The sequence below is a fragment of the Rousettus aegyptiacus genome, unplaced genomic scaffold, assembly GCF_014176215.1.
Source record: "Rousettus aegyptiacus isolate mRouAeg1 unplaced genomic scaffold, mRouAeg1.p scaffold_m13_p_5, whole genome shotgun sequence".
Classification (NCBI taxonomy): domain Eukaryota; kingdom Metazoa; phylum Chordata; class Mammalia; order Chiroptera; family Pteropodidae; genus Rousettus; species Rousettus aegyptiacus.
In genome coordinates, this window is record NW_023416308.1 from 22,107,959 (window position 1) to 22,120,475 (window position 12,517).

At 38.4% G+C, this 12,517-nt stretch overlaps 1 protein-coding gene across 5 annotated transcripts in view; it reads left to right on the forward strand.

Moving 5' to 3' along the window:
• MYO1H (myosin IH) overlaps positions 1-12,517 on the forward strand; it is a 97,761-nt gene that overhangs the window by 46,444 nt on the left and 38,800 nt on the right. For 3 of the 5 annotated variants that reach the window (XM_016125013.2, XM_036221632.1, XM_016125014.2), the window contains 3 exons: positions 8,084-8,245; positions 10,496-10,611; positions 11,865-12,063. In XM_016125013.2, coding sequence (XP_015980499.2) covers positions 8,120-8,245; positions 10,496-10,611; positions 11,865-12,063 — 441 coding nt within the window. In that variant the 5' untranslated portion in view covers positions 8,084-8,119. Of the gene's footprint in view, positions 1-8,083; positions 8,246-8,624; positions 9,031-9,980; positions 10,237-10,495; positions 10,612-11,864; positions 12,064-12,517 lie in introns of those variants that run through there. The other 2 variants (XM_016125016.2, XM_016125017.2) reach the window with 2 other exon arrangements.

Sequence of the window (12,517 nt, forward strand, 5' to 3'; positions counted from 1 at the left end):
GGTTTTTGACTTGCATTTTCCTCTTTCATCTCTTTGTAGGTTCCCTTGTAGTTTTCTTCACCATATGTTGAAGGAACTAGATGGTTTGTCCTATAGTTTCCCAGTCTGGATTTAAGTGATTGCACGTTGCAGTGTTGTTTAATGTGTTTTTCATTCTTTGTTATCCTTTGAATTAGAAGTTAGATCTAGACCTGTGCTGTCACTGGTCACCTTTGGGTATGTAAATTTAAATCAATTAAATTAAAAGCTTAGTTCCTCAGTCTCATTCACCATATTTCAAGTGCTCGTAAGCCATGCACGTGGTGAGTGCCTGCTGTACTGGGCAGCAAAGCTATAGGACACCTTCGTCATCTCGGAAGGTCCTGTTGGAGTGCTGACCTAGAAGCTTGATTCAGCCTTTTATAATTGAGATCCTTTGAAATTTAAGATTTATGGCTCAGGCAGTAGTCAATTTTTGTAAATGTTCTATGCATTTTTGAAACAAAATGTAGATTCTGTACTTTTTGTATACAGTTATACTCCTTTAGTTAATTATGTTGTCTAGATTTTATATGTCCTACTGATTTTTTTTTTTTTTTTTTTTTTTTTTTTTTTTTTTTTTGCCCTCGTCTGTCAGTTTCTGAAAGAGGTTAAGATCTTCCCCTAGGGGCTATCTGAAAAAATTACCATAGGATTTGTACATACAGGAACACTTTGTAGCTCTAAAAATGAATGAGGAATATCGTTATAAACAACTCTGAGCTCATCTTCAGGAGAGATTTCCCAGTGAAAAGACAATGTCTAAAACAGGTTTGTCTAAAAAAGAGGGAAACAAATCCATGTGTACTTGCTTATATTTAAGAAATGAAACAATTTTAGCATTTTAACATTTTTAAATGTTTATTTACAGAAGAAAGAGTAGGGCAGGATAAATGCTAGTTCTTTGAATATACCTTATTTTGTCCTTTAGAACTATTTTACATAATTATAAAATAAAATAAAATTTAACCCCTCCAAAAAAGAAGTAAAATGAAAGAAGTGAACCTAAATGTGTATCTTGTTGCTTATATAGCCATATAGAGATCAACTATTTCAAGAGTGCTTTAAAAACACAGTAATGTGCTTATACAACCCAAGTGAAGTACATTCTGAAGACGATTCAAAAAATTTCAAATTATTTTCAGTGATCACATTAGTGATAGTATTGATATTGCTATTTTGAGACTATTGGGTGTGTATTGTGCAATAAAGCCAGTGAAGAATTGAGTCATTGAACTGGAATTTTTGGGTAAGGGAAAGGGGAAGAGATATAAGAAAAATAAAGGTAAGTACAAACCTCTTAGGTATGTATTTGAATTGATACATTCAGAATTAACTCATGCTATATTTTATTTTAAAAATACTCTCTTGCTTCCTTTACAATCAAGAACAAGACAAGGGTTCCCACTCTCTCCACTTCTATTCCACATAGTACTGGAAGTCCTAGCCAGAGCAATCAGGCAAGAAAAAGAAAAGGCATTGTAATTGGAAAGAAAGAAGTAAAATTGGCCCTATTTACAGATGACATGATTTTATATATAGAAAATTTTAAAGACTCCATCAAAAAACTGTTAGATCTAATCAACAAATTCAGTAAAGTTGCAGAACACAAAATCAATATGCAAAAGTCAGTAGCATTTCCATTAACAATGAATTATCTGAAAAAAAGAAATGAGGAAAACAATTCCATAAAAAATACTTGAGCTCTCAATGGAAAAGGCTTAGGAAACAGTGGCCAACCCAGTAGCAATAAGCACCTCTAGTGTCAGATTGTGGTATCTACCACCTTCCCACTGTAAAAAAACCAGAACTCATTGTGTAGATTCAAGGTCTAAGTTGAAAATATATAGATCAGCCTGAGAAAGATTGGCATCCTGATAAGTAAGAAAGCTATCAAAGACTATTAAAGCCATGTACAAAGGACCCAAGAGTCCTTTCAATGGGTTCCCACTCATCAAAAATTGGATAAGTTGAGCATCAAGAAGACTAGTAATTGACATGGTATGAAACACATCAAATACATTTATACTCGTGAGCTCAGAATCATATTAAAAACATCACCTTTGGAGGATGCTAAGGAACCAACTCACTATTCTGAAAACTGGTATATCAAGCCTCTATCCTTCCTGACTTTCTTGACAAAGTATCTTAGGGCAACTAAATGATTGATAAGGAAAATTTCTCTTTATGGAAAGATCCCACATATAAAGGTGCAACAGAACCAGAATATTACCATTTTTTTTGGAACTTCTAAGAAAATGTGGATTTATAATGCATATGAGAACACTGTCATCTTGAAAAGACAGCCAAACTTTATGTGTCTCCTGCTGGAAGTACACTACACTGCCTGTGAAGTTTTTTGACAAAACAAGTCAATCCTGTATCTGATCATGCCTCTAGATCAAACTACGAGTTTTCAAGAAATTCAGTAGCAGAACATGTTAGATGACCCTATAAAAACACAATCAATAAATTCCAGAATGTGGGAAACTCTACAGGACAAATTTCCCAATTTCTTCAACAAATAAATTACAAGAAAAAAAGGGAGAGAGAACCTGTAGAACAAAATAGACTTGAGAGACACATCAGCTAAATGTGACGTTGTACCTTGCTTGAGTTCTGATATGGGCAAACCAACCATAAAGAATATCACAAAAGATAGAAATTTGATTGGGTAGGATAATTAATCTTAAGGAAATGTGAAGTCTTTTATGATAATGGTGTCATATACATATATTTTAAAAAGTGATTGTCTTTTGGAGATATGCACTGAAGTATTTATAAAATGATGATTGTGACTTACCTTCAAAGAATCCAGTGTCAGGAGGAGTGGTGGGGCCAGGCTGAAATAAGAGACACCATTAGATGGTATTTGTTGAAGCTGAATAATGGGCATGTTCGATCTGTTGTGCTTTTGATACTTTTTGTATATGAATATTTTTCATAATAAAAAGTTTAATTGTATATATCTACAGGAGAAAAAAGGCTATTTGAGGAAATATATGAAGTAAAAATTAATACTAGTGGTGCACAGATTATAAATATAAAGGAAGTATTCAAATCATGAAGCTTGGGGGATATGATTCAGGGGATACGTAGGGGTTTGCAAATTCTTTTTTGTCCTAGGGGTTCCCCAGACTTTCTCCCATGTGTCCATGGGGCAATCAGTGAGACTTTCACCTTTCCTTTAATCAGAAAGGCTCTCCTTTCCTTAATTTTATATATTTAGGTTTCTTATGATTTCTTTGTCTCATTCCTGAACCCAGGAGGTTTATTAAATCTCTTTGGGCTGCAGATTACATAGGGCCCTAAGCTGACTGTAGGGCTCGCTCTCGTAAGCACACCACCTTCCTCTCTCTTGGACTAAGCTAAGAAACAAGCTTTGTTCATCTCTACACTCTCCGCCTGCAGAGGTCTGACTGTAGTAATATCTGTGGGTGTACTTTGATGTTATTCCAGACTCCAGCCCACTCCCAATTTCATAAGAACTTGTTGACTATTACCCAACAGGTTTTTTGCTTGATTATGTTCTTTTTTTCTAATGTATTATTAATACTAATGAGGATGGAAACAAGTGCTCACGCAGTAGACATTGTGTCTGGCACTGATCCAAGTACTTTTCGTGGTTCTGTTTGACAACCCTGTGAAGTAGGCACCACTGATTCCATTTTACAGATGTGGAACAGGACACAAGTTGATTAAGAGACTTTCCCAAGGCTGTATTGCCAAGAAGACAGAGGTGGGATTTGAACCTGGATGGGCTCATGTTCTACAGTCCTTGTGCTTAATCACTATGCTATCCTGCCTCTTTTATAAAGACGGAACTCTAAAATGAGAATATTCGAAATCACTAAAATGTTGTTTGATCTAAATGCATTGTTTTCAACCTTAGTGAGCAGGCAATTGTTTATTCTAGCTCCATTTGGCTAGTGTAAGGAGACACCTAGTGGCCATTGTTTTTAAAAACTTTATTACTGGAAATTTAAAAATATATACACAGTAAACAGAATAGCATAATCCTCCTATACCCAGCTTCAACAATTAATAACATTCTGCCATTGTTTTCATTTATACCTCTCTCTACTCTCCATCCCATTTCCACTTGACTATTTTAATGGTTCTTAAAAAATAAAACATATCTCAAAATGTATAAAACCTTAACAATGTATCTTGACAAATAGATACACCCATGTAACGCTCAGCCCTATCCGGTTAGAGAATGTTTCCATCACTCCAAAAATGTCCTTTGCCAGACAATCCCTCCAACCAGGCAACAATTGTTCTGATTTTCACTGTAGATTAGTTTTGCTTGTCCTAGAATGTCATATAAATGGGATCATGCAGCATGCACTCTTTTGTGTCTGAGTTCTTTCACTTGGCATAATGTCTGTGAGAGTCATCCGTGCATACCAGCCATTTCTCTTTTATCACTGTGCCCGTTCTATTGTATGGATGGTCCACATGCATTCTCCAGTTGATGGAAATCTGGAATGTTTCCAGTTTGGGGCCATTAGGAATAACGTTGATGTAAACCTTCATGTTCCAGTCTTCTTGTGGGCATATGTTTGCATTTCTCTTATGTAAATACTTAGGAATGGAATTGCCAAATCAAAGGATAGAGGCATGGTTAACTTCATTAGAAACTGCCAGACCTTCTCCCGAAGTGATCCAAGCACTTTACATTCCTAGCAGCAGTGTATGACAGTTCTGACTGTTCCACATCCTCGCGAATATTCGACGTTGTTAGACTTTTGTATTCAAACTATTCTGGTGGTATCTCACTATAGTTTTTTAAAATGCTTTTATTGAAATAATAAATCACATATACAATTCACCTATGTAAAATGTATAGTTCAGTGGTTTTGATATATTCACATACATGTGCAACCATCACTAGTTAATTTTAGAACATTTTCATCACCTCAAAAAGAGATTCCCTAGCATTTAACTATCCCTCTCCTTGATATAACACTTCTCACCAGCTCTAATGTTTTATTTTTGCTTTTAAAAAATTTTTTTATTATGGTGACATTGGTTAACGAAGTCCAGTGTTTCAGGTGTACAATTCAACAGTAGGGCATATATATATGTGTGTGTTTGTGTGTGTGTGTGTGTGTGTGTGTGTGTGTGTACGCACATGCGCACGTGCGTTTGCATTGTGTTCACCACCCTTAGTTAGATTTCTTTCTGTCACCACATATTTGACCACATTTACCCCATCTACCTCCCACCTCCCCTCACCCCCTACCCTCTGATAACCACGAGTCTATTGTGCATGTCCATGAGTCTCTGTTCATTTGTTCTGTTTGTTGCTTTTAGGTTTATATCCTGCATATATGCGATATCATGAGATTTTCAACTTTTTCGTCTGCTTATTTCACTTAGCATGATTACTTCAAGGTCCATTCATGTTGTTGCAAATGGCAGTATTTCATCTCTTCTTATGGCAGAGTAATATTCCATTGTATATATATGTACGATAGCTTCTTTAGCCAATCATCTATCGTAGGACACTTTAGTTGCTTCCATATCTTGGCTACTGTGAATAATGCTGCTATAAACATCGGTGTGCAAATATCTTTTCGGAGATATGTTTTCAAGTCTTTGGGGTAAATACCCAGTAGAGGGATTGCTGGATCATATGATAGATCAATTCGTAGTTTTTTGAGGAACCTCCATATGTTTGGCTGTATCAATTTGCAGACTCACCAGCAGTGTATGAGGGTTCCTTTTTCTCCACATCCTCTCCAACATTTGTTATTATTACTTGTTCTATTGATAACAAGTGTGAAATGGTATCTTATTATGGTTTTGATTTGCATTTCCCTAATAGCTAGTGATGTTGAGCATCTTTTCATATGTTCGTTGGCCATTTGTATGTCTTCTTGGGAGAAGTGTCTGTTCAGGTCCTCTGCCCCTTTTTTAATTGGATTGTTTTTGTTGTTGTTATTGATCTGTATGAGTTCTTAGTGTATTTAGGATATTACACCCTTATCAGATGCATTGCTTGCAAATAGATTTCACTGTAGTTTTAATTTGCAATTCCCTGATGACTAATGATGTTGAGCACTTTTCTATGTGCTTCTTGACCACTTATCAGTTTTACTTTGTGAAGTGTCCATTCAAGTCTTTTGCCTAATTTTAACTGGGTTTGACTTTTTATTATTGAACCATAGGAGTCTTTTACTCTGCATACAAATCCTTTGTGGGTATGTATTTTCTGCCAGTCTGTGGCTTGCCTATTCATTTTCTTAACAGTGTCTTCTGATGCAAAGTTAGATATTTGATGAAGCCTAATTTCTTTTATAATTGCTTCTTCTTGTGTCCTAAGAAAACTTTGCCTTCCTTTGGATACAAAGATATGCTTATCTATTTTCTCCTTGTAGCTTTACACATTTTACATTTAAATTTAGGTCTAAGATCCATCTCAAGTTCATATATATGATTTTATATATAAAAGCATATATAAATTTTATATATAAATATGTATACCCAAAAAATTCATCTCAGAAAAGAAAAATCTTTCAACCAATAGTGCAGGAACAACTAGAGATTCATAAGAAAAATTTTCATTTTAACCTCTATCTCATGTGTATAATATAAACTAATACAAATATAAACTTATATTATTATAACAATATAAAATATATGAATATATGTAAAATTATGAGATAGCAGTTGAAATGAAATTTTCCTTATGATATATAATTATTCACGTACTATTTGTTGAGGAGGTATTCCTTTTCTGCACTGAATTGTTTTGGTACCTTTGTCAAAAATCAATTGACAGCCAGTCTTGATTACTTAAAGTAAGGAAGTGTGAGACCTATAGCTCTATTTTTCTTTTTTCAAGGTTTTTGGACTATTCTAAGGGCTCATGCACATCAGTATGTGCCAGTTTTCAATTATTGTCTCTTAGGTCAGAGCTCACCCTTTATTATCTTCTTTTTGATAATAATTTTTTTTCTCAAGCATTTCTCCTTGAAGCGAGCATGGTGTTAAATTTTTAATTTTTGTCGGTAGAGGGCGCTGGAGGGTCATTGCAATAGCGGGTTTCTTGGCTCCCTTGGCTAAGTTTTGCTTTGTCTTTTCAGCAGCAGTCAGCTACACCATGGTACGTGGGCGGGACAGGTTCTAAGTATGTGTCCAGAGCACAGAGTCCCTTGGTGACCTCACGGCCCTGGCTGGAGACTGGTGACTACCTTGGCGCAGCCCTCCCAACGCAGATATCACACATTCCAGGCTTCCTACTATGGCTGCACTCCCATTCCCTCCGCATAAACCCCAGCCTCAGTTTGCCTGAGCCCTGGAGAGCTGTTGCCCACAGTCACCAGGACTCCCGCCCAGCAGTGATCTGACTCTCTTTGTTCTCCTGTACCCAGGAGGGTTGTACTGTGGCTTCATGACCATGGAACAGCTCTCGCCCTGGTAACCCAGCGAGATTCTCCACCGTCTAGTAGGCTGCAACCACACCTTCCCCTAGAAGGCCTGAAGTCCTGCCTTGTGGAGAGGACAGTCCAAGTTTGTCCTTCCTTGAATACTCTTCTGTAACAAAAAATTCCCTTTCTGACCAAACTCCTCATTACTTTTCTAAGAAATCACATGACGAGTGTAGGCACCAACATTTACTGAGTGCATTTGATGGTCAAGAAAGCAGGCTCTGAGGCCAGACTGTCTAGGTCCATATCCTGGCTCTGGCTTTTAGCAGGTTGTGAGCATATTTATAACCTCTCTGTCCTCAGTTTCCTCATCTGTAGAATGGGCACAATAATAGTACTTACTTCAGAGGGTCGGATCGAGGATTAAAGATGATACATGTCAAGTATTTGTAGTGCCTAACACAGGAAATGTTCAGTTCCTGACAGCTGCCGCTGTTGCTATTGTTCTTGCTTTTATCACCATCCTCTTGTGCCCTAACCATAAGAGTTGCAAACTCTTAATGAAGACAGCATCATTTAATCTCGGCTCTCAACCATCCCCAGGGCTTAGCATCTTGCTATTTCCACATTAGATGTGCAATAGAATTTAACGAATGAGCTGATGAGGCATGTTCTGTTTCCTGTAGAGAGAAGAAGCGAGGAGGAAGCACATTCGCTTGCACATGGAAGGTACGCTGACCGCCAGGGACAAGGTCGGGGTGCAGGATTTTGTGCTGTTGGACGCGTACACTAGCGAATCCGCTTTTCTGGACAATCTTCGCAAGCGTTTCAGCGAGAACCTCATCTATGTAATGTAACACATTTTTCGGCTGTTTTCTTGTAGTGATGGTTCCCTCCCCGCTTCCATCTACTAGGTTAGCCGGTAAAGGGAAGTGTGGCGGGACCACTATCAGGTGCGCTTTGATCCTTTGGGTTAAGGCCTTTATGGCTGCCAGTGACAGAAACCCACTTAAACTGGCCTAAGCCCCAAAGGGAATCTATTGACCTATGTAACTCTAGGATCTATGAATAGATCTAGGCTCTCAGGTGATGTCTTGGGAATTTGTTCTCCATCTTGAGGGATCTTTTCCACCTCTGCTTTATTTTGCATTAGTTTCCTTTTGGGGGCAGCCTCTCTGAAAGGTAGCATGATAGCTGCCAGTAGAACCAGGGCGATGTGTTACCATCAGCTTAGTGTTGCGATGGGGAAGAAGGGAGTCTTTTCAGAGAACACATTGATTGGTTCTGATTGGCCCATCTGGGGTCATGTGTCTTCTCTAACCGAATCCCTGTAGCTAGGAATGAGGAATATTCTGATTGGACAAGCTCTTTATCCAAACCCACCCCTGGAGATGAGGGGTGAGACTCCTCTGACCGTATGATGTGGAGTGAGAGCTGGAAGTTTCCTCAAAGGAATCTGTTGGAAGAAGGAGAACTAGATGCCAGGCAGGCAAAAATAGGAGGTGTTCACCACGTCTCCTGAATCTTCAAGGGTCAAGAACTCCTCAAGTTGGTCTTATTGCTTCTAGTGGTGGCCAGTTGTTATTAAGATCTCCATTTATCACCCACACTGATTCGATTGGTCAGTTTTCAGGTAAATTCTTCTAGGGTAAACTGCATTATCTGTGTATGTGTGCGTGCGTGTGTGTGTGGTGAGGTGTAGTTAAGTATTTATTTTCATTGAGATTTTACTAGCTTTTGCTAAGAGTAAATTAGATTAAACTGTTTAAAAATGTTTTAAAATTAAAAAAAAATTGTAGCTATTTTGTTTGGAGTGGTACCTGTGACTTAATCTACATGTTTAAACTAAAATTACCGGACGTAAGCACGGTGCTTCTTAGAATGCATATTTTTAATCACGGAACTAGATTTTTATGTCAATTGATTTTATATGTAAGCAAAGGAGAAAGAGCATGGCGTGGAGACTTGTCAGTGAAATGAGAGGATCATCATTATTAAACGAAGTGTTTTCGATTCGAAGAGATAAATTTCAGAAATTACATTTTATCCTGGAAGTTTTTACTGATCGAAGCAATGTTTTGGTTCTCTATTTGACTCTTCCTAGAGATTAAAAACAATAGCTGGCATAATTTAATGTAGGACTGAGTACCTCTAGTATTTGAGACCTTGAAATGAAAAGCGAGAACAGACAGAATCTGGAAGTACCAGATTGATTTTCAAAGAAGCCCACGTATTTATTTTTTCTAAATAAGAGCTTAGAGCTTTATTTATAATCGTGTGTCCATAAGTACCTCAGTGGTTGTGTTACAAATACAAGTACTTCAAAAACTTGACTATTAATAGAACCCAATGTTGAAATCTAGGGAAATAAATGCTGTAGTGGGAGTTTTTGCCCAATATTAGGTGGCTGCTATACATACTCGCCCTGCTTCCTTCCTCCTGATGGCCAGAGAGAGCTTCGTGAACCATAAATCAGAGCATAGTGTTTTCCTCTTAAAGCCATGCATTTTATGCCATGCATTTTATATTACCATTCAGGGTAAGTATTTTATTTCAGTAGAGAGGGTGGTATGTCCACCATTCACTGCATTTGGAATAAACCCCCAATTCCTCATGCCCTGTGTGATCTGAACTCGCTGCCCTCTCCAACATCATCTCTTACCATTTTCTATTCTCCCCTCTCTCACTGGCCTCCATTGCAACCAGCCTGCCACACTTGTCCCCTCAGCCTGAAACGCCCTGCCTGCTGAGTTTTTTTAGTGACTGACTCCTTATCCTTCAAGTCTCAGCTCAGATATCACCTCCTAAAAGAAACCTTTCCTAAGCCCACAAAGCTAAGGTGACCTTCCTTAGTCATTTGCACATTACCTTATTTATACCTTTCTTAACACTAATTAACGTGATCCTGATCCCTTGGTTGTCTGCCTACCCCTGCCTCCTGTGTAAGCTCCATGACAGCAGAGACCCCATCTATCTTATTTATCATGTTAAATCCCTAATACTGAATGAATGCATGGGGATCATAGCATGTGGTGGTCTTTTGCTGTAGCCATTTGCACCCTGGAAGTCCTCACTAGTGCTTTGGTACATTCCTCTAGACATATATTGGCACCCTCCTTGTGTCTGTGAATCCGTACCAGGAGCTTGGAATCTACACCATGAGCCAGATGAAACTTTATCAAGGGGTCAATTTCTTTGAACTGCCACCACATGTGTAAGTAGCACTCCTCAGGTCACCAGTAAATTTTCTATTTCTTTCCTTCCTCTTTTTTCCCTCCCTCTCTCCCTCTTTACCACCTTTCCACCCACCCACCCACCCACCCACCCATCCATTCATCCATCTGTCCTTCTATCCATCCACCTACCCACTCTTCATCCAACCATTCATCCATCCATCCAACCATCCATCCATCCAAATACTTGATATATGCTCATCAGGTTTTATATCTCATTTAAACTGCTTTCTTGTGAAATAAATCTTTCAACACAGTAGAAAATACCATTGTCAAATCTCAGCTTAAATATGATGAGAACTGGAATCTTTTGTAGCTGCTGAGAAATCTGAAAGAGTGGCTAAAGAGGTGTCTTCTCTTGGAAGTGGGTTGCTATTCTTCCAACTACTGGTACCTGAGCATCATGGCAGCAAAGGAAAATGCCCACTGGTAGACCCTTGCTAGGGCTACAGATCCCTAAGAAGGCAATTTCCCAGGTGATCTACATGTGATTTGGGCTTTGATGAATTTCCCGTTTCTCCTCCTTGGCCGATTTCTGGGCTAATATTAAGGTTCCTCCTCCATTTTTCTTGGTGACTCATCTGTTCTGCATTGCTATACCACAAGCAATTTCTGAAATAGCCAGCTTTCAATCCTGGCCATGTGCAAAGATTATACTCTTGGGAGATCTTTATGCTTTGGTTTCTGATACTGGAGATAAAGCCCCTATGATAGTTTTAGCTCTTATCCTAAAGATACCACAGAGGTTTTAAAATCTTTTTGGTTTTCTGTTTTTATACTTTTAATATTCTAGGTTTTGAGGGAAAGAGAAAATGTGAGATCTTATTGCATCTATTGAATTATTTAATATTTAGACAAGATGTTATTTCCACTCATAATTAATAGAACATCTCTTGGGGATGTAATTTAGTATCTGACTTATTCTTATAAGAAATGTTGATAGATTAAAAAATGAATTTGTTAAATTAAAAATTATTTTTATTACTGCCCAAAATTTTCACTTTCTCTCTTCTACTATTTGAGCTTTAATATCTAGTACACTTTGTGCGTGATCCGTCAGGGGCTCATGGTGGGGGTTTGCTCTCTCTCTGAATTCAGCACGCCTGTACCACAGTTTGGATGTGGCTTCCCGGAGGCAGGGTACTCTGTCTTTCTGCTCTGATAGACATCAGAGCCAAGGGAAGTAGCAGGATAGCCACTTTCCACTCCTTGCATTTCTGTCCCACTCTTCCAGCTATGCCATAGCTGACAATGCTTACCGCATGATGTGCTCCGAGCTAAGTAACCACTTCATCCTCATTTCTGGAGAAAGTGGGGCAGGGAAGACGGAGGCCTCCAAGAAGATCCTCCAGTATTTTGCAATGACCTGTCCCATGACCGAGTCACTACAAACAGCCCGTGACAGACTGCTGCTCTCCAACCCAGTGCTAGAGGTAAGCGATCTTTGAGGACCTATAAAGGGGAGTTCCAGGAAGGTCACTAAGTGAGAAGACTCTTCAGTCAAAATGGGCTAGTCACTGCCTGGGAGTTAAGAATAAGGGTCTCCTGGGTAGTATCATGGTTAAGGGTATGACTTTGAAGTCCAGCAGGTGTGGATGCTAATCCCAGGGCAGCCACACACCAGAAAATCACTTTATATCTTGGAGTCTCTTTTCCAATCTGTGGAATAGATCTATTCATAGTACCCATCAGAAATTGTAAGCACTAAAATAATGCTCGATTACTTATTAATATTTTTATTATTAATTAAAATTATTTTGATAATTATTTCTACTCTTACAATTCACTAACTTGCTGGTTGTTAATCCTGGTGGATCTTTGGGTTGAACAATTTACATCTTCAATATAAGAAGGGGGCTGGTGATGGGGGTTGTCAGCTGTGCCTTC